At 37.1% G+C, this 25,543-nt stretch overlaps 1 protein-coding gene across 2 annotated transcripts in view; it reads left to right on the forward strand.

The window, feature by feature from the left end:
• Positions 1–62: 62 nt before the first annotated feature.
• hsd17b12a (hydroxysteroid (17-beta) dehydrogenase 12a) overlaps positions 63–25,543 on the forward strand; it is a 57,269-nt gene continuing 31,788 nt past the window's right edge. For both annotated transcript variants that reach the window (XM_024281105.2, XM_024281109.2), the window contains exons 1-4: positions 63–693; positions 773–795; positions 4,596–4,750; positions 20,864–20,918. In XM_024281105.2, the coding sequence (XP_024136873.1) occupies positions 20,898–20,918 (21 nt within the window). In that variant the 5' untranslated portion in view covers positions 63–693; positions 773–795; positions 4,596–4,750; positions 20,864–20,897. The remainder of the gene's footprint in view (positions 694–772; positions 796–4,595; positions 4,751–20,863; positions 20,919–25,543) is intronic.

Below are 25,543 nucleotides of genomic sequence, written 5' to 3' on the forward strand. Positions count from 1 at the left end.
GGGGGGGGGGGGGGGGGGGGGGGGGGGGGGTAAATACAAACAAGGTTGGGAGGCAGGGATAGGAGAGGGAGGGAGGCTGGAAACCCTGATGCTCCAGCGTTAGAGGAGGGATTCTTTTTTATGATTTTACCTGGAGATAACCTGATGCAGAGCTGGAACAGTCCCGCACGCTCCTCGTTTCCCACTCTCTCCTGACATTGTTTCCTTTCGCAGAGCTGATCAGGGCGGCAGTCTTTAATCAGGCTCTACGGGCTGGAAAGTGAGTGAATCTGAACGTGACGTCAATGCCTAGAAACTGACGCAGCCCTTCAACAGAAATTGGCTTTTTATTTATTTCTTTTTTCTCTCCCTCTTCTCGTCAGCAAACCTTAATTACTCCATCGTGCAGCTGGTAGCGCGTGTTTTTGTTCTGGAGACATCGACTCTAGACGCTGAGCAGCAGATCGGAGTTGTTAGGAAGAAAAAGTGTCGGAGAGGGAAAAAATTCTCTGCAATGATGCAACTCTGGAGCGCAGCTGGAGAAGCAGCAACACTGTTTCAGTTTGCGCGCAGTTTACGCAGCCCTTTTTATTTTTTTTTTTTTTTTATCTTCTTCAAGCTGTGACCTAAAAATAGCCTCCTGGTCGCGCGCCAGAAATAGACCTCACTTGTATAAAAAAGGAGGCGATCCTGAGCCAACCTGGACCGAGCCCTGTAAGCCTGCAGGACTTCAACTGTTGCTTTTCTGTCGCTCGTTTCTCTAAACTGCTTCATCTTCTCTTTCTTTTTCTAGAACAAGGACGAGCCTGACGCACGGTGAGTGACACGTGCACACGCAGTTTGTACTTTTGTGTATTGAGTGAATTCCTCTCGGAGGACTGTCTCTGCACGCGACAACAGTTGACTCTCAGGCGCGCGTGCATGTGTATTAGGAATCACCCTCTTTAAGTTAGACATAAAACTCTCTTTGTCTGTCACACATTAACGGCGCAAACCCCCTTTGGCTGGCCCTCGTTTCCCGCTGTTTTCTTGCGTTTGAAGAAGAGTGATGTTGAGTGAAAAGCGGCGGCGGAGACAGAAGAGGAAGAGGAGGCTTCGGGGAAGGGAAGGAGCTGTTGCTGCTGCAGCGCGCGGGGAAACCCGGAAGCTGTCCAGCAGGAGTGGTGCTGAAACCACTCCAGAGCTGGGCTGTTGCTGCGCATGTGCATTCTTTTTTTGCACAAAAATGTTTTCTCTGCGCTTTGGGATGAGACGAAGTCAAGACTTGATTGAATAAACTTTTCTTGTGCGTAAAAGCGCCGTGATTCCGGATCATTTTCAGTGGCTTTCCAACAATCTGCAGATGTAACAAGCAAGCAAGCTTGTTTTTTTCTGGCGGTCATGTGACCGCTTCTACTCCACGACATTTCAGTCACAGCGTCAGGCTGCGTGAGGCTGCACAGCTCTGCAGTCTAAACCACGCGCGAGAGTCCAAATCTTCCCACCATCGATGAGGAAACGCGCACCTCCCGGCTGTCCCGGCCACGCAGCATCCCGATCCTCCATCCCACAAAGTACAAAGCAAAAGAAGGAAAAAGAAAAAAAATACAGCTCGCCCAGTAACGCAACGTCGAACGTGTAATTCGGCTGAAAACAACCCAGATTACCGAGTCGTGACCGCCGAAGTGAGTCATGTGCGCGCTGGCTGCGTGCGTCAGGAGAGGCAGTCGCTGTGCAGCGCAGACGGTGGGTGAGAGGAATCGTGACTGACTGGGTTGCAAATGAAAAGACCCCCCAATAAAAGACCAAATACGGGCGGGGAGGGGGTGCAGATCGGGTCTGGACCCGCGCGAGGAGTCCCAAACGCGTCGCTGGTGTTTCGCTGCTTGTTGGCATGCAGCTCCAGCAGCGCGCGCGGGGCTGAGCGCATGCACAGAGGAGGGAGTTGGGGGGGTGAAGGCTGGGGCAGTTTTGGATCGTGACCTGCCCTACCTTGATGCAGGACTCCTCCTCCTCCCCTCCTCCCCCTCCTCCTCGGGTTGCACAGGTTAGGTTGCAGCAAATCCAACCTGAGGTAAGTTAAGGCTGCAGACTCGCATCAGGAGGAACTCCCATCTTAACTTTTGCAGAGCATTACATGTGAGGGTTTGGCCCCGCCCCCAAAATAATAACAATAATGGCTGCACCTGGATCCCCCCCCCCGTGATCCGGGAGACCACAAGTCGTTTCGATGCAAGCATTCTCACACTTTGTTAGTCGACGCAGTTGTAGTTCATTAGGAGCGTATTTCCCAGAATGCCCTGCAGCCTGCAGCCTGACTCGTGATTAGAGGGAAAAGGGGCGTTTTTGTAAAGATGATATTTAAGCCCGGAGATGGAAAGAAAAACAGTCAGACCTGCTGATAGCAGATAAATCAAAGCATAGCGTCTGCTTTACATTTTGGTTTGCCGTCCTTTTTTTCTAAAAGGGGGGTCCCTATGTGAGCGAGACGCCGATTGGTTGATGACGAGGTTTGCTGTGCTCCAATAAGATCCCTCCCTGCTCTCTATTTATTGCCAGCAGTTTACAGCCTTGCTCCCTCCTCACCCAGGGCTCTGGAGCGGCTGCAGACTGAAAGCGCCTTTACTATAGGGAGACGCGCAACGGAGCCGACAATATCACACACACGCACACAGAGGGAGCGCGCGCGAGCACACTCACTGACAACAAAACGCATCGATGCACGGCTCCCACTGATCATATCCGAGTGTTTCTGTGAGAGAAAAGAAGGGTTGAGGAGGAGGAGAGGGGAGGATTTACACTGGAGGAGGAGAGGGGAATGAGCGCGCGCGAGGACCTTGGACAGCTCTCAGCTGCAGCAGCAGCAGCTGGAGACCCCTATTCCTTCACTTCCTCTTTTTAGAAATGCATCCGTCTATGAGTGTGTCTTGGAGTGAAATCTTTGCCTCCGGTTGTGGAAAGCTGGAGATTTTACCGAGTGAGTCGGGATGGGAGATCCTCTGGCGGAGTGTCGGTCGGACGGCAGCAGCAGCAGCAGCAGCAGCAGATCATGTCCTTCACAAATCTTTTTGCGGTCTGGGCTTGCTGTTTATGACTATTCATCTGGGAAGCCCTTACCCCAAAAAGCATTTGTGGAGGGCGCATGCCCCGCGCCAGGACAACGGCAGAAGACGGCTCCACTCGCGGAATCTTACAATCCAGAAAATCCTTAAACGCAACGGACCTCTGGCGTTTTTCTACCCGATTTTTTCTTTTGATCTATTCCTACCTTCGTTTACTCTAACGGTTTCAGTCATGTTCCCGGCGGTGGTGGTTTTGTTTCATTTGATTTCGCACTTGTGTTACTTTTTTGCATTTAAGAGTTCCCCTCTTTGTTAGAAATGGTCTCTCTATTTGTTGTCCACAAACACCCCAAAGTTTGACAAACTAAGTTTCAGACACCCCCCCCCCCCACTGTTCTCCCCACAGCAGAGCGAGGTGTAAACACAAGTTGCACGTGCGCATGTTTTGTGGGGTGTCACCTGAACCTTATACAAAAACGTGGGAAACACACACACACACCCACACGTGAAATGCAGAACGCACGGGATTCCCCGACCAGCCCGCCACGCGCGGGGACGTGCCATCAAGGAGCAGCTTGCAGTGACTTCCCCCTTCCTCGCGCGCTTAGCGCGCAGCTCCGTGTCCACTCTGGGAGCATCCACTAAAACGCACACGTGTCTGTGAACCCAGTTCCCCCAAAATAACACCTCAAATGATCCTCAACAAACATTTACGCACATATTTGACCCCAAATGTCTAAAACAAAACAACAGTTTTGTTTTTCCCTTCTCCTTTAACTGAATGATGCGTGCACAACAAATTGTTCATACCAAAGAAAACAAACCTGGAAGACGCGCGTTTAGGGTCTGGACAGACAGAGTAAAAAGAACCCCAGAGGGTTCAACTCCGTTTAGCCTCGAGAAAAAGGCACGCGCCAACTTTATATTCAGTCTTCTCCGCGCGCGTCAGAGGTCAAGGAGAGGAAAACAACGATTCAGGGAGAAGTTAAAAACGTATTTGCGCTTTTGTGAGAGCATGGAGACTTAAAAAATGCGTTTATCTGTAGAACAATTATGCAATTTGAAAAACAATGCAGACAAAATAAAAATACTAAGAAATTGATTCTCTAAAAATCAGAAAAGTTCAAAGACTGAAACAGCAAAAAACGTTGTTCATGAAAAAACTGTTGACATTTGCCACACAAAAGAAACAAATAGAGAAACCTGAGGCCAAATGTGCCAAAAACGAGGCAGCAGCTGGGGTATTTCTTGTCTTAAAATGTGTTGAAACAGCTGGAAAAGCGCAGACCCAGAGGCCCCTTTGAGCTGCAAACTGTGACGCAAACGACGTTCCTGCATGAGTGCTCCTCCATCCTCTGTGCCAACGGAACAGCACGATTATGTTTGAGTAGTGCTCATCTAATAAACCCTAAAAACCACATTAAAAAACCTTCGGAACATAAAATAAAATCTGACCCGCGCGCGCCGGATCTCTGCGTAAATTTGACGCCAACAAGTTGCAGGCGCGCGCGCCTGTCCTCTGCCTGGTTCAGCTCCACTGAAGAGTTCTTTACGCATGGTCACCGTGTTTTGCAGGACAGCCACAACATGAGAGCTGGGATGGGCAGGAGGTGTCCTGTGGCAGCTGCTGGATTCTCCCACTGTGCACCAGAGAGGAAGACGTGGCCCATCACCTGAGGAAGACTCCGTCGTCTGACACCTCCTTCATCTCATCTTCCTCCCCAAAACAGGTAAATGCACCGATGGAAATGACGTCAAAGTCAGATCACTCCTCATCTATGATGCGTTATTGCGCTGTTGCCGTTCCTTGCGTGTTCCTGCTGGATGTTCTCGTCTCATTTCCTGGCTTGAAATGATCTGATTGGTTACAGTCCGTCATTTGTCTGATTACAATCAACAATAATTGGTAATTGTGTGAAGAAACGACACTTTCTATGTAGCGCAGCGTCCTTCGTTTCATTGCAAACTTCAGTTTGTTTGTCATCTTTTTCTCCAACACAATCATAAAATCTCGGTTCAGTCTTCATAAAAGTAAAGGATTTGTTTCTAATTTTTTGGGGGCCCCTTTAGGTGTTTTACTGAAGTTCTGAGTATTTCCAGTGAAACTTCTCCTCACAATTAACAGAAGAATGTTGGAATTCAGGTGTGAGAATGCACCTGCTGACTGCAGGCCACACATCCAATTCATTTATTTGGATTTGTTTTTGGGTCGTGGGGTAAAATATTCTATAGGCCTACTTATTTTAAACGTAAAATTGACCATGTTTTAAGCTTACTTGACTCGATTATCTAGAATAAATACAACAAAATCTGGAAAACTGGTGGAAGTTTGGGATGAAGAAGTCCTAGATCAGTGAATCGGATCGTTCAAAATGAACCAACATCCACCATGAATCACATCAGCAACCAGAAATTATCACATGAATTGAACCGTTAAAATAAAATACTATTACTGACAATTACTTATCTCTACAAGCAGCAGGTTGAGACCTAACAGTAAGAACGTGATGTCAAACGTCAGAGCTTTGAGGATCAGATCAAAAATTAGATCCACTTTAAACCTAGAATATTATAAATAATTAAAAATATATATCAATATTAATCTTTAGAGACGCCTCTCATTTTGACGTGGATTTACAGAGTGATCATATAAATGCTCATTTTGAACATGTTGTCAGCTTGATTTTGTTTTGTGCTGTATTCAGTTGCAGTGGTTCTGCTGTTGCAACTCTGCAACAATTCCGTTTCTTTTCATAATCCTTAAATTTGTAGGTTTTAGTTTATATTTTAAAATGCATCGTTTAAGCCCTGCAGAAATATTACAGCCCACTCTGAGTATTTTCAGCAGAGGTTGTAGCCCTTCCTCCTCTCTTTTTCTGCCGTCATTCTTTTGTAATGTTTGCAGGTGACATCACTGCAGCCTGCTTGACAACATCGTCATAGGAATTTCACCAGCAACCCTTTGTGCAGCATTCTTGGTTATAGGGAGAAAAAGCAAGTTTATTGTGCCAGAGAAACACACATCATGTACAATCTCCGTTATTTTCTGCTTTAAAAATGGATTGTCATCTTTATCTTTTGCTCAGTAAAGCTACATAAAAAAACATTCATGTGTTAGAAATCCAGAATTGTCCTGGTCTAAGAAAGTTAATCTCATTTGTGGCCAAGGTTAACGCAAAACTTCTTTTCTGCACTCTAAGCTTTTGCACACGTTTGGTAGCATCAGTGAAGTACACAGCAAAGTCTCAAGACTCAAAGTTGTTGATGGGAAACCATCAGAGGGTTTGAGGTTGCAGTTTGTAGGATGAATGGATACATCTGCAAATATCACCTTTGGGTTTTTACAAACTCTTGGCAGATTGAGGATCATTTGCTCGTGGTGCACATCTGTGAATCTGTGAATCCTATGTGAAGCTATGTTTCTGAAATGATTGTTCTTGACACCATTACAATCCCTGAACGGAATCAATATGATCCTTAAAAATATGGTGTCTTGAAAATTAGGGATAAACAAGATTAATAAGAGAGGATATATATATATATATATATATATATATATATATATATATATATAATTTTATGTGTTGGAAAATATCATAGGTGAGTTTGTCTACCTTACATTTTTTTAATGACATTGTTAAACAATTTTAAATGTTCAAATTAAAAAAGGTGTATTCAAATTCCCCATTGAAAATTGCTCAGACCAACCGCTTTGTTGCGTTGCTGTAAAAGCATTTTAAAACAGTCTGAGCCGCATGAAGGTTTGCAGATGTTTCAGTGGAACAGGGCGGTGTCGTCTCGTGCTGAACTCTATTCTAAAGTGATCTAAAATTAGCAATGATTTATAAATGTAATTTAAATATTACAATAATTCAACAATTCAATAACAATTAATCTACAACAGTATCTCTCTCTCTATATAAAACTGTTGTAACTTTTACTTTTGACAGCAGCACACACTAGTTCCTTTCAAAATAAAACTGTGTCACAAAGTTCCTCCTGCTTTACATTATAAATGCAAGACAGTCAAACATGATGTTTTTATTATTAGGATTAGTGTGCATCCATCATAGTTTTTAACCTTTTACTCTCAGATATAAACATTTTAGTAGAATCTATTTATTAATAAAACATTTAGAATAAAATGAGCTTTTTATTTTCATCCTCTAAGATGTGAGGCACAAAACACATATCTCGTAATCATTTTTAATCTTTTTAAACTGTGCTTGTTCAAAACTTTAGTTTTAGTGTAATTTACCAAAATAAAACAACATTTAGAGACTTTTGTTTGACTAACTATGAATTAAAAACACACTTAAAGAACATTTCTACAGAATTTCTGACAGAAAAGTAGATTTTTATGCTTATTTGTTTGTCATGTTAGAAATGACAAAACTTAAATAACTAATCTATTATGCATTAAATTGTTATTTTTCATTAAAGCTAAAGAGCTCCAATAAAGGGATAAAAGAGCCACACGTGGCTCCAGAGCTGCAGGTTAAAGACTCCTGGGTTAAACCATTCTGACTAGAGATGAGTTCAGTCTTAGTTGAAGTTAACAGGACTGCAGAAACAGGAAATGACAAACAGATTCAGGAGTCGGAGCTGAGTAGACTGCACCAACCACATCCAGGACGGGGTTTTGTCCAGGTGGGCCACAGCAGTGACAACCAAATATTGGCCCGACATCCTTCGCTTTTGACACATTAATCCCGATTTCAAATATTTAATTTCGATTAAAAAAATGATGCTGTATGTTGCTGTTTTGATTAAAAACAGGCTAGTTGAAGCTCAGTAAAACGTATTTGATCCTCTGTTAAAGACAAGTAGCTGTAAAAAGTTTGTCTGGCAGAAAACAGGGAAAGAGTTTTTTATTCTCTCAGTCCAGCTGAGAGAAAAAACAAACACTGTAACCGTAAACATTTCACAGACGTAATTATTCACATGTGTGAGGCTGGATTGTTGTTGGAGGAAAAAAAATCACAAAAAGAACATAAAAAAGTTCCTAAATACTGGGCTGGATAAAACGAAGAATTTGGGTATAGATCCGTCAGTATCGCCGATATCGTTCTTTTCAAAAATGTGGTGGATGTGACATCAACCTCTAAATATCTTTTTTTTAAATTGCTGTGATTGTTTTTTTTTTTTTTTTTTTTTGTATGTTACCCTTTTTTAAATACTTGAAAAACAAAAAAACAGAATTACGCCTGGTTCACACTGGACGCGGAAGCACTGGGGAACGGCGTGGAAGCACTGGGGAACGGCGTGGAAGCACTGGGGAACGGCGTGGAAGCACTGGGGAACGGCGTGGAAGCACTGGTCTGTTTTGTGTGCGAGCCGCGAACGACCCACATCAATTCTGGCAGGAAGTTACATCAAGATACATGAGAAAATCTGTTTTTTTTCAGTTCAGTTCAAATAATTTATTTCAGACATTTGAAAGTAAAGTATGTAGAAAAGCAAATAAGAAAATCATATTAACAACAAAAGTCTGAATGCAGTGAGAAGAATAAAAATCTTATAAATTCTCCCCCCTGTACATTGTACCAATATATTCCTAAGCCCAGTACTCCCAAAGTCAAAGTTCAGTGCCATAGCTAAGAGTACATAATATTACAACTACACAAGGAAACACATACAAGTCGTATTTCCACAAACACCCACATGAATAACACAATCTCATTTAATAATCACACATATTTACAAATGCTAATGTTTTGTTTTGTATTTGTACATCTTTATCAATAATCATAGTTCTGTATTTATACTTAAAATCTTTTATGTTTGGATATTGTTTCAACCATTTACTGGTTCTGTTCCACAGTTTCACTCCACATACTGAAACACAAACCGTTTTATCTTTGTGCATCAAACATTTATTTTTTTCCCTAAGATTGTATTTTTCCTCCTTTTTAATGAATAATCTTTGGATATTAGTTGGTAATAAATTGTTTTCTGCTTTGAATATTCTTTGAACTGTGCAATACTCCACTAGATCTTAAAATTTGAGTAGTTTTGATTGGATAAACAGTTTGTTTGTTTGCTCCAGGTGACCTGCTTTGTGAATGATTCGTATTGCTCTCTTTTGAAGAATTGAAAGTTAATGTAACGTCTTATAGTTATCTCCCCAAACTTCTACACAGTAAGAAAGCTATGGTAAGACCAGTGAACTGTACAAAGTGTGGAGTGATTTGTGGTCCAGAACCAGTTTTGCTTTATTCAACACTGAGATACTTCTGAACAGTTCAGTTCGTAAATAACGAATATGAGCTTATGAGCTTTCCTGGTTAGTTTTTTATAAATTATAACCCCAAGAAATGTATTTTCATAAATTCTTTTAAGTTTCACCCATTTATATGCATGTCAATGTTTATATTTTTACTATTATAATGACCAAATAACATATTTTTTTGTTTTAAAATCAGTGAAAGTTTAGTTACATCAAACCACATCTTCAGTTTTTCCATTTCCGTCTTAACAACTTCTATAAGTTGCTGCAAGTCATCCCCATCACAAAAAACATTTGTGTCAAAATATAATCAATTTTTCCACAATAAAACACCACGATTGACAAATGAGATCATGTTTTTGTATCTAAGCAGACTGTAGAGATGAAAATAAACAAAAATCACAACACACACGCCTCTCTCTGTGTGTCTCAACAACAGAAACATTAAAGAAGTGTAGGTCTACTAACTACTTGTTTCTTCTTAGCAGAAACATGCTGTAATATTTTTAGGTTATTAACTTATCCATGGTGGCAAAAACAAAAAAAAGTTCTAGCAGAAGCGCCTGTTGACCATCGCAGAAAAATGTACGTCTGGTGTGAATTACAGCTAAACAGCAAAACAGTCAACAAACCAAAAGAAACAAGTAACTACGGTACAAAAATAAATCAAAATATTCATGATTAAAAAAAATAATAATGGTAGAAATATAAATAATTTGTAACTTCTTAGCCTTTAAATAGAATAATAAAAGCAGGTGAAAAGTAACTTGTCAAAAACAATTCAGCATTTAAGCCTTTAACACCAGAGCTACAATGGTTCTGTTCTCTGATTTACTGTAATTTTTTAATTGCTAACATGATCATTCCAGTAGATTCTGAAGGAGAAAAGGCGGAGATAATGCTAGTATGAGTGCTGTAAGCTGAAAGCTGAAATTACTGAAGCTAAAACTAAAAACGGTGAAGCTGATTCCTAAAAACGCTGAAGCTGATAGCTGAAATCGCTGAACTTGAGAGCTGAAATTACTGAAGCTAATAGCTGAAAACGCTAAAGCTGATAGCTAAAATATTAGCAAAATGTTAAATTAGCCTGATAACAAAAAATAGGTTAGCCAAAACAGCTAGCATGTGGCTGAAAAAAATAGCCTGAAAAAAATGGCCAAAAGAGCCTAAAAAAGCACAAAAAAGCCTAAATTTGACTAAACAGCTAGCATGTAGCTGAAATACTAGCTAAACTCCAAAATAGCCTAAAAAATCTTAGTAAAAGCCAAAATAGTCAAAAAAAAGCTAGCCTAATGCCAATTTTTAAACTGTAAAATTGTAACTTTTTAACATAATTATGAATAATAAAAAGGCAGGAATATTATTCCAGAAAAATAAACTTATATCTCAAATAAAGTTCAATATTTTACTCTCCATAAAAATATATTTTGTCAAAATTATACAAGTTAGAAATAAGCGCAAGATAACATCGGGTCATTAATAACAATAAAATAAAATGATCTGGAGGGCCGGATCCGGCCCCCGGGCCTTGACTTTGAGATTTTTTTTTGTTGACCACTATAAATGGGGTTTTAAAATTATTGTCTGTTTTTTTGTTGCCAAATATTTGATAAATTAAAATAAACTTGTTTAATTCCTGAAAATATAGTCAAAAACAGCTGTGTGCTGCCCCCTACAGGTTAAATCGAAGTTTTACAGTTACATTTTGTGATTGGTCAACTGTTGTAAGGAAGTTTGACGTCATCATGGTCTGCAGCTCTAATATAAAAGCCACGCCCACCTTTGATTCTGTAACAGCTGGCTGTTAGCGTTAGCATGACTAGTAGGCGATGTGTTTGCAGTTTTAAAAAATCTACTGGTTTACACAACGTTCCAGTGGACTTGGAGGTTAGAGAACAGAGGTTGAGTGCAATTGAATCCAGTAAACTCCGTCCTGGTTATCTGATTTGCAATGAACATTTCACTTGGGATCGTTTGTTTAATACGTTAGCCTTTATTAGCTACAATGCTAGCAGCATTTTACCACTCTTTGGTCTCCTTAAGACCTGCAAACCCTCAGCTGAGCCGCCAGCCGCATTTTGCAAAAGCAGCGGCTCCTACCAATAAGGTCTTGGACCGTGAGCGCCGGCCTCAGGAGGAGGGGGAGGAGAAAAATCCTCAACCTCCTCAGAAAGTTCTGTGGAGAAACTTGTATCACTGTACAACTCTCCATATTTCTTTTTTTTAACAATGACAAACCTCTCTCCATATTGGAGACCCAGCGTACATGAAGCTAACCTAACTGTCAATCATAGATCCAAGCCACACCTCTGCCACTCAGTCTACCTCTTCAAGCCCTGCCCCCTTTTCATATCTGGGCTGAGAATGGAGTCAGCCTCCAAATGCCCTGTTTGGTCACCCTTTAAAAAGTCTTTAGTGGTAAAGATTTGAATCATCCATTCACCACGTCATACAGTTTGGTACCAATTACTGTTTTTAACTCCACATTTCTTCTCCGTGATCCTGCTTTATGAGCATCACCTAAAGAAGTGTTTTTGGAGGGATCCTGTTTGACAGAGCAAAAGCAGAGAAAGCACCTCTCCACAGTCCAGCCCTGAATGAGGTCTGTTCTCAGCTCTAGAGACAATCATTTCCCCACAAAAGGAGGATCTTCACTCTTTAACATTGGTACGTTGGTGCATGCTGTTGGTAAAGACGGCAGTCTTTAACGAGTTTCAGGGAGCTTCAGCTTGTCTGTACGCGTGAGTTCATGAAACACATTCATCGGTGGCTCTGAAGTTCACCCCAACAGTCCAGATACCAAACAAGCCATGACGTCCAACAAACTCCAGAAGTAGGAATCATTCTATTACAGTCAGCTTCTGAACTTCCTGTGACATGAATCACCAGGAGCAGCGTGCGGCTGCGGCGTGACCCAGCGCTTTCTACGGGGACGGTGTTTGTGATGGCTTTGCATGGGGGAGGGCTCTGTTTCCACATGAGTCATAATGGTTAATGAGATGTATGAAGCCACTAACAGGGAATCAAGTAATCAATCAAGTCACCATCACAAAAAATTAAACCAATATTAAACCCTACATAAATTGAAAATGTATGTGTTGGGATTACATTGTCTTTTTATTATATAAAAAAACAAAACTAAAAACAGCTGGAGAGACATTTTGTTGCCTTCATAGTAGCAGTGGTAAGTAGTGCTGGGCAGATCGATCAAAAATATCAGTAGTATCGATCTCAAGTTAGTATCGGTGTTGGATCGATACTGAGCTGCAGGTATCAGTTTTTACACTCTCGTTTGAAACTTTTTTGTGTCTGCAAAAATGTAGTTTTGTATCATAGTTACTTGTTTTTTTTTGTTTGTTTTGACTGTTTTGCATTCACTTCTTCACTTATTTAATTTCAAGAAGTTTTTATTTTAATAAAATATTTTCCATTTCATGGAAAATATTGTCTAAATTCTGTTTTTGTGTTTATCAACTTAATTAAAAAAACTTGCAAAAAAACAGTCAAGTTTAATTTAGGTAAAATCAAGAAACTTTTTTCCGAATAAATCATTAGAGGTTGAAGTGTAATCACTCTAAAGAAAAGTAAAACAAAGTGGACTAAACAAGTGAAAATACTTTTAGATGCAGAGATAAAAAAGAAAAAAGAAAAACATGAAAATTCATCCATCTGTTTTCTAAACTGGCTGAATTTCCCTTTGGGGTCATGAAAACAAACATTTATATAAATATTTAGCCTTAATCCAACAAAAATTATGGAAAATTATTAATAAATTATTATATGTTTTTTGTTTTAATCAACTCATTAATTCAGACATTTCCCCCCTATAGACAGTATAAAAATGAATGAGTTTGTCTCTAACCATCTTGTTAAAACAATTAATATCTATCAACTTTCTGCAGGCATGATCTTTAACACTTGAGCTCCAGTGTTTATATTCTTTGATATACTGTAATTTTTTTAATTGTTAACACGATAATTCCAGTTGATTCTGAGGTAAAAAAGCGGGTAGCAATTAAAAAATAAGGTATTTGAGTTTAAGCGTCAACGGCGTGTTAAAGGGTTAATACTGAAACCAACAAACCTTAGTTCACTTTTTATGTAAGTTACTTCCCTAAAAGCATTAAGCCTTGTGACTAATTTTTGTATTTTCAATCCTGTGGTTAGACTTGAACACTACAGGTTTGCACCAACACTGGCTTAGACTTCTCCTTTCTACCTTAAGATTGATCTGAAATTTTGACAAAATACGAAGAACCTCGGGATGTTTAACGGGACACAATGTTTGAGTCGTGTAGAAAAAGTCAAACAAAATCACAAAAGCTAAAGAGATTTATTGGAATGACAATTTGAATCTCAGCTGGTAAATCAAACGAGATGTCAGCAAGTCAGCTTTACAATTTATTTTATTTATCCTTTATAGCACGTGTCAAAGTCAAGGCCCTCGGCGTAGTTCTATCCTTCCCTCCAGATCATTTTATTTTATTGTCATTAATGACCCGATGTTATCTTGAGCTTATTTCTAACAAAAAATATTTTTATGGAGAGTAAAATATTAAAGTTATTTAAGGTTTAAGTTGATTTGTTATGGGGTAATATTCCTGCCTTTTTATTATATTAATAAATTAAAGTTTTAAAGTTTTAAAAATTGGCATTCTGCTAGGTTTTTTGATTATTTTTTAGGCTATTTTGGAGTTAAGCTATTCTTCCTGCTACATTCGAGCTGTTTTGGCTATTTTAGGCTTTTCTTTTCAAGTTTTTTTAGGCTATTTTGAAGTTTAGCTCCTATTTCAGCCACATGCTAGCTGTTTTGGTTAATTTGGGCATTTCTTTTTCTTTTTTAATTTATTTTGCAGTTTAGCTAATATTTTAGTTACATGATAGCTGTTTTGGCCAGCCTACATTTTTTCCCCATTTTTTTAAGCTAATTTGGTATCTAGCTAATATTTAAGCTGGCTATCAGCTTCGGTGATTTCAGCTATCAGTTTCAGAGTTTTTAGCTATCAGTTTCAGCATCTTCAGCTATCAGCACTAGCATCTCTTCTTTTGATGCTATGTCACAATGTTTTGTTTGGCGATGCTTGTATAAATCTAAAATGCTGACCAGAGACCAGTCCGTCATCGTCTTCATTTTATTTTCCACCTAAACTCCCGACCGCTGGTTGGCAGCACACTGAACCTCCTTGAGCCTTAAACTAAATTAATTTCACCAAACAATGAAATACGTATTAATATTCAGGTAAAGTTTTTTTCTAAGTCATACTCTTAAAGAAATAAAAAGTGAAAAATTGTTCTGATACATTCATATTGTTTGACACCTTGAAAAATAAAGTTCAGCGTATTGTCTGGTGGGGTCCAGATGACCCCACTTTAATGTTAACATACTGAGTTCTATGAGTGAAATTAGAAGTTATTTATGTTCAATTTCTATTGTGGATTTTTTCAAATAAAAAAAAGAAAAAACTGGAAAAAGTTGTAATTTCCATTTAACCATAACATTAATACTTTTGTTTGTGTGAAGTTGTTGTGATATTTTGTCCCAATTTAACCCAATTTTATACATAATAGACAGATCAATGATAAAAATGCAGTTTTGGAAAATTGTTATTATTCCTGAATGATTGTATCTGAGAATATGAAGAATTAAGTCTTCAACGTCCTTCATCAGAATAGTTCTGTGATTCAAGTGACATTCTCACCCTGTGTTATCGTCTGCTGTTTAGTCTGATGCTTTCATCAGTCCATCCCTTCAGAGAACTCTTTTGGACTTTGTTGAGGTTGTGATGATGGTGGTAACTGGACGGCGTTCTGTCTCCTAGCCCCTGAGTGTGGCGTAGAAGGTGTGATTACGTGTGTGTGTGTGTGTGTGCAGTGAGGGGAGTGTACCGTCACCACCACTCCTGGTCGTGACTCACAGCGCACAATGCTTTTCGCTCCTCTCCAGAGCCCTTTATTTATTTTTAGCTGAGCAACATTTTATACACTTGAGCTGCAGGCCTGCACACAAGATTAACCCCCGCCCCTCTTCCCCACACATGCAGACAAATGCAGAAGGAAGGATGTGTGATGAAAGAGCACACATCACCTGATCCACACACACCCCAACAGGTAGACGATGTGATGGACATCTTTGTGTAACCAAAGCCTGGAATGTGGATGTGAGGTGTCCTCTCTCTGTCTTTACATCCTGTCAGTCATATCAGTCCGTAACTGAAGTTTGAAGACACTTTAACAATACACTAAAGCAAGGATAAAATACGTTTGTTTTTTTGCTGGCGACATAGACATCACACAAAATCGCAAGTGTGTAAAGCCGGATCCGGCCCCGGATCCCGGTTTATCTATCCGGCCCTCCAGTTCGAAATATGCATTCTGCAGCTTTTTGGACTATTTTGGCATTTACTACAATTTTTTAGGGTATTTTGAAGTTTAGTTAATATTTCAGGTACATACTAGCTGTTTTGGCTCATTTAGGCTTTTTAAAAAGTTTTTTAGGATATTTTGGAGTTATGCTAATATTTCATCTACATGCTAGCTATTTTGACTAAGTTAGGCTTTTTACATTTTTAAGCTGTTTTGGAGTCATGCTAATATTTCATCTGCATGCTAGCTATTTTGGCTAATTTAGCTTTTTACAGTTTTTTGAGCTTTTTTGGAGTTATGTTAATATTTCAGCTACATGTTAGCTATTTTGGCAATTTTATGATTTTTACATTTTTAAGCTATTTTGGAGTCATAATAATATTTCAGCTACATGCCAGCTATTTTGGCTAATTTAGCTTTTTTCTTTTTTTAAGCTATTTTGGAGTTGTGTTAATATTTTAGCTACATGTTTGCTATTTTGGCTAATTTGGGCTTTTTACAGTTTTTTAAGCTACTTTTGACTCATGCTAATATTTCTGCTACATGCTAGCTGTTATGGCTAATCTAGATTTATTTTTTCTTTTCTTTTTTTAAGCTTTTTAAGCTAATTTGACATTTAGCTTGCTATCAGCTTTAGTTTTTTCAGCTATCAGCTTCAGTGTTTTTAGCTATCAACTTCAGCATCTTTAGATATCTATTTCAGCATCTTCAGCGGCCAAATTCAGCTTCCAGCATTCACACTATTATTACAGGTAATGTTATATATCTGGTTCATATTTATGTTAAAACGGTATGGTTTTAAAGTTTTCAAAATGTAGTTTCAGTGTTTAATAAATGTTTTTTCTGTTGGACTTATAAGGTGTGTTTTGGATTTTTGTCCCTTGTGTGATTGAGTTTGACACTCCTGATCTACTCTTTAGATCACTTTGGACAAACATTTTACTTCAGAAAAACATTTCAAAACTTAAATAAAAAAAGAATTGTTTCTTTGCCACTCATCTAATATGACTTGGTTGACCAAATCTATTGGAATCAATTTACGTTTAACAGATCAATAATCAATTCATAAAAATATAAATTGATTTAGCACATAAAGCTAAAGGCCACTAGCTTGATGCTAACGTTTAACAGGATTTCTCATAGGACGGCTAATGCTAACGCTCGGTCGACCTAAACATACATTGCTGACTAAATGAACATCTTCACAAACTCACAGACATGAATTTTACAAACTCCTTTAACGAAACATGTTTTAAAGTAACCATTTGTGGTCTAAAACGTTGTTTTTTGTTCATTCTTTCTTCTTCTTCTGAATAAGCTGTAATGCTATAGCGTGATCTCCACCTAGTGTCCAAACTGAAACATCCTCCAGGAGAAGCAGAACAATGTTTCCAATGTTAATGATCTGAACATTTTAGTTAGAACTTCTCCTTTAGAGAATCCATGTAACACTGGATGATATTAACAATCTCATTATTTCACTGATACATTTACAGGATGAGAACTGGATCAGATTTATATCAATATATTCAAATCATATAGTAGATTATTAATGTATTTCTAAACAAATGTGGATAAAAGTTCAAACTAAAATTTGAATTGACTTGAAAAAAAAAATCATATTTGATTCGATCCAGGCTCTGGTGAATCGAATCAAATCGTTTCTGGAAATGATTATTGATACGCAGCCCTAACATCTAATGAGTCTTCAAAGAAAACCTGAAAAGGACGAGCATCATCAACCACGGGGAGGGCATAGAACACACACAAGAAGACAACCGTCTTCACATCTGCTTAGAATACATCTGTATTATTGAGGCTGAAGAACTTCCTTTCAGCTGCTTCAGCAGAAACACAGGGTGTGGTTGTTCATTCAAGGCCAAACCAAGTCCTCTTCAGTGAAGTCGTGTTCCAGCCTCACGCTGCATTACTGGGAGGAGCAGTGTTGGTCATGTCATAAAAGAACACTATTTCATTTGATCAATGTCTTTAAAAGATTAATGATTAATTAATAGTTTTTGACAGAAATACAAATTATGTTAAACAAAGAGACACAGAATAGCACATTTGAAAATGGTTCACATTGAACAAACATGTCCCCATTATGTAATCCTTGCTACCCCACAGTTCAGTTTTGACGTCCTGGTGTAGTTGAGCTTGTCTAACCAGCATTCAGGCCCTTCATTTCATCCCCACTCCAGGACAGTTTGGAGATCTCCTCCTGACATCACTTTGGCTTTAGGGATGAGAATTGTCAGAGCAATAACTGAAAGGTTTTCTATTTTTATTTTCTTCTTCTAGACTGGGTTTGAAATGACCCGTATTAATCACTTAGCACCACAGACAGAATCCCTAAAGCTCACTGAATGAAGAGAATATCCACCGCCTGCTGAATATCAGGAAAGATTACAGCAAATAAATGAAATAAATACATTTTTATCTGGTTTATGTAAATGGATCCATGTCACTTTTTGCTAAACCTCAAGAGTATTTTTTTCCAAATATGATCAACTGGGACTGAACAGATGCTGGTTTCATGTTTTCTCCTGGTCTGAAGTTAAATAACAATGAGAGGGTTCAAATCTACATTTTACATTTATGATTTGATTGAGTCAATTAATTAAATGATTTGCTTCAAATTTGGATTCTTCTTGTATCTTGGCAAAAGTAGTCTATCACTGTGGTTAATCCTAACAGTCAGGAAGTATACTTGAAGTTTACTTTTTATTTATTTTGTAGGCTTAAAAAGTTCCAGTTTAGTCTGAAGAAGTACTCAGTTAGTGTACTCAAAATGAAGTAATACAATAAACTTCCATAACCTTTATTTATGTTTAGAGTTTACTTGAAAGAAAGTTGTGTTTATATAATGAGCAACTTGTGTAGAAATGTGTCATCTGTATTTTTTATCCTCACGCTTTTTATTTAATTGTGTAAATACTTTGTAAGCATTCACACTATAGTGATTCTTCTGCTGCTTTCTGTATGCTTTTCAGCATAAAAACTCAATCACACTTTCAGCGATTTCAGCAATCTTGATATCGAAACATTCAGCTTGTATTTTTGGAATTCATGAACTTTAGAGTTTTTGAAATGTTGAGCAAAATGTGCCCCATAGGAAATGAATGAGAAAGTCTAAATTTAAACATTTCAAGTAGAGTAACAACAAACCTTTAAATATATTCATGGGCTGTTTTCATCTTTAACAGTAATTTTAAAAACAATTTGGAGCTAAGCTAATATTTTAGCAACATGCTAACATTTCTGGCTAATTTGTTATCTACTGAAATTTTTATAGGCTAATTTAGAGTTTAGCTTCTATTTTAGCAACATGCTACGTTTTTGGCTACTTTATTTTACTGAGGAGTTTTAGGCTTTTGTGGAGTTTAGCTAGTGTTTAAGCAATGTGCTACCTTTATTGGCTAATATGGCATACAGAAAATGTTCTTTTGCTATTATGGACTATAGCTAATATTTTAGCAACATGCTAACGTTTTTGGCCAATTTGTTATCTACTGGGGTTTATTTTTTAGCAAAAGGCTAAGCTTTTTGACTAATTTAGTTTACGGAGGAATCTTAGGCTAATTTGGAGTTTAGCTCATATTTAAGCAACACACTAAATATTTTTGCAAAATTTGCATGCATTAGGGATTTTTAAGTAATTTCATTACATATTTTTTAGAAATTTAGATAAACTTCAGACCTTTTTCATAGTTCTTTAACTAAATTTTCAGTCTTTTAGCAAATTTAGCATATTGCAAACAGCTTTTTCATTTTCAGTGAATCCGTTTAGCATTGAAAGTCCATTACAACACCATTTTCAGCAAAACGTTTCAGCATCTTCAGCGACTACTTTCAGCAAAAAGTATTCACACTAATTATCACAGGTAATCCAACTTTTCTAGTTCTGGTTGTCTTCTTTCTTTGCACTTTTACTAATCTTCCACTTTTCTCCTCTGGTTTCTGGTTTCTGGTTTCTGGCTTCTGGATCTTTCTTTATTCACTTCACCTCTCAGGGGCTGAAGAGTGGATGGACTAGGAGGAAGTCCTGAAATCCGGAAGTCCTCCTTCTCCTTCTTCATATCATTCCACCCTTATCACATATTCTCGTATCTTCCTCTGAACCAGATACTTGTTTTTAGCATTTTTTATTGGAAATTTTAAAACAGTTATCACATGTGTCACTCTAGCCTTCTATGTGAACATAAAGGTTGAAATTAAAATACATAGTAAAAAAACATTGATTTAGAGAGCAGACAAGCTAGATGTTTGCTTAAAATTCTTGTGATTTTAAGGGTACTTAGTTTAAAATATAAATGTTTGATCATTGATAAACGTTGTCTGTAAGCTGGTGTCACGTTTGTGACAGAAAATGTCCTGAAGCTCCTCACGTCTCTAACCAGAAACCACAGAGACACTTCTGGAGCTTTATGTCTGTCATTTTAAAAAAGGGATCAGAAGTCAACAATCTGGGTTATCTTCTGACAGGAATTCATTCAGATTTATCAAATATAATTAAAACAAACAGAAAAACAATCAGTTCTTAATTCTTTATCAACTCGGCCACGTCTGCAGACCTGATGTTCTAAAAAACACCTGATCGCTCCAGCTGAAGAGTTTGTAATGAAAAGCTTTTCTGTCTCTTTTTATCCTAGAATATATTTATTGACACACAAATAATTTATTTTTTATAAAAAATAATAAAACCATTGTAGCCCAAATTGAACAGTGACTGTGAAAATAATGCAATTTGGGGCTGATTTTCCTAACATTTTAGTTTACTTTTACGTTAAAGAAATGTAATTTATTTAGTTTTTTAAATAATTTGGTTTTCTGGTTAAGCAGATATTTTACTTTTGTTTTCCATTATTTACCTTTTTCACACAGAATTTCCTGACTGGACTTTGTTGCTCATTTTTCTTTGTGCATTAAGTTGATTAATTTATTTCTTTCTTAGCACTTTTTTACTGTTTTACATTTTAATTTTTTTACCTATTTCATTGTTTTACATATTTTACTGCTATAATCCCTCAGATGTGTTTTTTTTCTGTTTTTTTCGCACAAAGGAGATGCTGCTCATTGTGTTGTTTTCTGTAGAATGACGATATCTGGTTCTAATTATTGTTTTCACCTCATAGAGGGCTTCTTTTAACCAAACATCTACAAATTCACTCCGGTATGAAATGGATTACCTTCATTTATGACCACTTCTTTTTCAACATCTTTTGTGCTTTTTGCTCGTGTGTGTGTCTAGCACCAGAGTCCTGAATCGGTCTGAAGACCGGAGGATGTTCTCTCCACAACTGCAGGTATGATTAAAAGGATTTAGGAATATTATAAATCATCAGAAAAATACATAGATTCATGAATCTATAGTGCTATTTATTGCTAGAGTTAAAGTTAAAGGATGTATTTTTTGTCCTTTTAATTCCCAATCTTGACACAGAAACTTGAACTTTAAGGAAGAAAAAACTTGAGACCAAAGCTTTAATGTAAATGTTCTCCAAGAGGTTTGCAAAGCTGTTTATTGCTTTAGATGACTGTTTAAAAAAAACTATATGGCAAAAGGAAGTTAGTGCTTTAACAAGTGAAAACCAACATTATCTACGAAAATGTAATGATGTTTTTTATTTGTGGGATTTGAAATTTTAGCAGATCAATTGAAAATGTTTAGAGTGTAAATAGTTGAAACAGCAAGAGAGTCTAACTGAGAAACAACATTTTTATTTGAAGTTGAACTGGGACAGAATCTAAAGTCTTCAGACTGTAAATGTGTTCTATGAAAAAATATTTGAAAATTTAAAGAAAAAATGTCAATGAAATGAGTTATGAATGACAGAAGTCGGATCTCTCGTTGGAAAAGTTTTGGCTGTTTAGACCTCCTACATGCTGGAAGGTTACCGGTTCTCCTGCTGGTTCAACTTAAATGCAAATAAAACTTGATTTTAAAACAAATTGAAATGGAAATACAGTAAAAGATTTTAGATGTTAACCAGAAAGGTTTTATGTGAGATGAACAAAGCAAAACGGGCCCTACACTTTACACGTTTAGAATCAGAAGATCTTTTGAAATTACAACAGAAATAGACAACAAAATTGCTAGTTAATATTTTGTCTCCAGATTATTGTGTGTTTTACAGCGTTCCCACTATAGTGATCCTCCTGCTCCTTCAGTACATTTTCAGCATGTAAAAATGGAATCAAACTTTCAGTGATTTCTTTGTATCAAAACGTTCATCTTGTTCAGGACGTTACTGCTTGTGTTTTTATTTTCTGAGTTTAGCTCATATTTTAGCAACAAGTTAACATTTTTTATTAATTTTTCTGGGGATTTTTAGGCTATTTTGGAGTTGAGCTGATATTTTTGTGATGTGCAAACTTTTTTTTGCTAGTTTGGCATCTACTGAAGTTTTATGGGCTAATTTAGAGTTCAGATTATATTTAAGCAACAAACTACTTGTTTTAGCAAAATTGGCATATATTGATATTTTTTAGGCAAACTTACTACCAATTTTTTAAGAAATTTATGCCAACTTCAGCGGTCTTTCATAGTTCTTTAATACAATTTCAAGTCTTTTGGCAAATTTTACGTTTTGCACATAGCTTCTGCATTCAAATCCCTTCAGCATTTAGAATAAATTGCTTCAGTATTTTTCAACAACCAGATTCAGCAAAAAGCATTCACACATTATCGCAGGTATTGCAACTTCTCTAGTTATTATTTGTCTCCAGACATCTGCAAATTAAAAGTGTGACTCAGATTAAGAAAATCAATTATAGACAAATGTGCAATAAAAATCGGACACACTAAAAAAAGGAAAATCAATCAATTTGTCTGTTTTCAACAAACATTTTAAAGGTTTTTTCAGACATCTTTTTGAGCTCTGTTTTTGCTCTGGAACATGTATTCTTTATGCTTTATATTGAAAAAGAGAAAAGTACACGTTTTAGTATTTAAAAGGAGTCCTAGAATCCTCTATTGCAGGTTGACTCGATGCTTTTTTTAATGTTAAATAAATAGTGAACTAATTGTGTTTATATGAGGAGCCGTGACATTTTCTACTGATAACTTTTAAGGATCCTCATATGCCAAAATTATGCATTGAGTCACAGTATCAGATCTAAACAGGAAGAACATCATGTCATTATATGATTTGTTTTTAATCAACTCAATCCTAGAAGAGTTGTGGGTGGTGGATTCATGTCCAGGCTCCTCCTGCTTCTTCTCAGGTTATTTGGTTTATGAATTCAAATTTTACATTTAATATCTAATAACTTCCGCCTTGACAGGCACTTGAGTTTGGGAGTCAAATCTCCTGTCCATAGGGAGGTGCTAAACATTTCCAGGAGAAGCGGAGGCAGGGAGCTGATTGTGTGGTAAAGGGTAAATGTGGGCCCCTGATGCAGCAAACAAACACAAAGTCCAACACAGCACGGCCATACGTCAGCGCACGCCGTCCCTTTGGCTTTTAGGACGTAAGTGAATAAAGAATCACATCATTCTGGCTTTTTGAGTTACACACACAGGAATAATACCTGCTGCAGCTTCTTTTCTTTTTCTACGCACATACGTCAGAAGGGTAAATTATGTTTTGGATGATTTTCTGATGAAGCAAAAAGAGGATTTCTTCAATAAAACGATGAAGAAACTAAATGAAAAAGCTCTCTTCTCGCCCTATTTTTGAACAACAGAAGAATTTTGTGATCCAATGTCGTGCAAACTCTTGGGATCTGCAAAAGCTTCAGTCTCACACACTTCCTCACATATGTCACGAGCGCACAACTTCACAAATAAATTCTCACTCGTACACTGACGCACTCCAGCTGACACTTACTGACTCACACTCACACATATCCTGATCACACACACACACACACAATGATCTGTTAATGATTGACAAAACCATCAAAACACAAACACGTTGCGGTTACACTCACAAATCAGTAAATATTGTTTTTATTATTCTGCATCCTAAGGGGAAAACTGGCCATTTTTCTCTTTTGATTCTCAGAAGAAATTCTAACCGACATCTTCAAGATGAATCAGATGAGTCACGATGTAGAAATAATTTAATGTTGAACTTTGAAACTTTGAACTGAGAGGATGCTAATGCAGGACTCTATATTCTGTTTTGTGATACATTTTTACCGGTTCTACAAAGTCAATGTGCAGCTTTTTGGATATTTGAATCAGCCTGTGGAAGAAAAAGCTTCAACTTTATCTGCTTTGTTAAAAATGCGTAATTCTAAAAGTTCATTTTGTTATTAGATTTCTCCAAATGCATTCAAAAGTATGGTATTTTCAGTAATGTATTTGTCTGAGTTGCATCTCTTTTCTGCAGATGTTCATCAAAAGCAGAAAACTTTATGCAATTTCCTATAAGGATTCTGCAGAAATGGATGTTTTTCCCCTAATTTTTAATGTGTCAATGATTGATTTACTTAAAAAAAAAAGAAATCCAATTCAATAATTTATACAACTAAAATAATTCTTTTGAAATATTGAAATATTTGAATTTAGAAAACCTGATCACACAGAAATGCTGTACTTTAATGCTAAAATAATAGCAGAAATATATACATATTGAAAAGATTTGTTCTGAACTCAGTGACACACTCGTTTCCTTCTCCCTCACAGACTCTTTTCATGATGATGTCTGACAAAATGGCGACATGGTTTAGAACCTCAAAGCTGACAGCTGAACACTGTTTGACACGATTTTATATAAATAATAAAAGGTAACCTTACCAATTTCAACAGAAAAATGTTCAATATTTATTTTATGAATGTCCTGCTGAACTGTATGTTCATTTATTGTCTTAGATTGTTCACAAATCTAAATACAAATTTGAATAATCCTTCAATATTTGAGGTTTAATTCAAAATATCAACCTTTCATTTGAGCAGATATTATTCTAACGGACTGATGTTATTTGAAGTGCGATTGAGCACAAAAGCTGATTCAATTCAATTCAGTTTTATTTATATGCTGTTCTAAACCATTTAAACCGGAAGCGACTGTGCATGTGTGACGTCACGTGAAACGGGTCAGTTCTATTTAGGGTCCCAGGAGTCTGCAGGAGTGTATGATCTTCATCATGTGAGATGTGGGGTCCCTAAAATAAATGATTAAAGCGTGTGTCAGGCTTTTATTCTTTTGTTCCTTTCTTTTCCAAAAAACAACATTTTTTAAAGACATCCTGTTTTCTATCCTTTCTTTTAACATACATTCTTGTAATTCTTGACAATAATAATAATTGTAATAATGATAATAATAATTCTTAATTTATTTTTATTCCAAACCCACCTTTTGAGTTCTGTTTTAGTTTTACAGTGTTTTTATTATTAGCTTTTTTCTTCAGTTTTTAAGACCACTTCATTTTCACCAACAAACCAAAGTGTTGTTTAGGTTTTGGGCAGCTTGTGACTCAGTTTTGTATTTAAAGAGCTTCTGAAGATACACAGAAGTGTATTAAAGTCAATCAAACTTCAAATGTTCCCATGTTTCATGGGTTACTGTGCTTTTTCATCTTAATGTAAAAAAAAAATAACACGTTACAAAATTGGTAATTTACGTTTTTATTGAAGGAGACTGCTGATTGGATGTTGGATGGAGGAATTAAAATAAACTAAAACTAAACAGGACAAACAACAGAAATATATATCTATACCAAGATATATCAAACTTAGGATCAACAGAATTGATTTGAAAATATGTAGACATTCACACGTGCATGTAAATAATCAATTTATAAATATGCTTAATCATAAACAGCACTTTTCATGACTGGAACCATAAATATGAAGTGTGTCACAACGAGTTTAATGAGCAGCTGTAAAGGGAGTGGGAGGAAGCAAACTTGTATAAATCATCCCTGTGTGCTTTACTTCACATTTTGTTTCTTTATTTTTTACATAAATTATTCTTAAAGC

This window comes from Oryzias melastigma, linkage group LG6 (genome assembly GCF_002922805.2).
Source record: "Oryzias melastigma strain HK-1 linkage group LG6, ASM292280v2, whole genome shotgun sequence".
Lineage (NCBI taxonomy): Eukaryota > Metazoa > Chordata > Actinopteri > Beloniformes > Adrianichthyidae > Oryzias > Oryzias melastigma.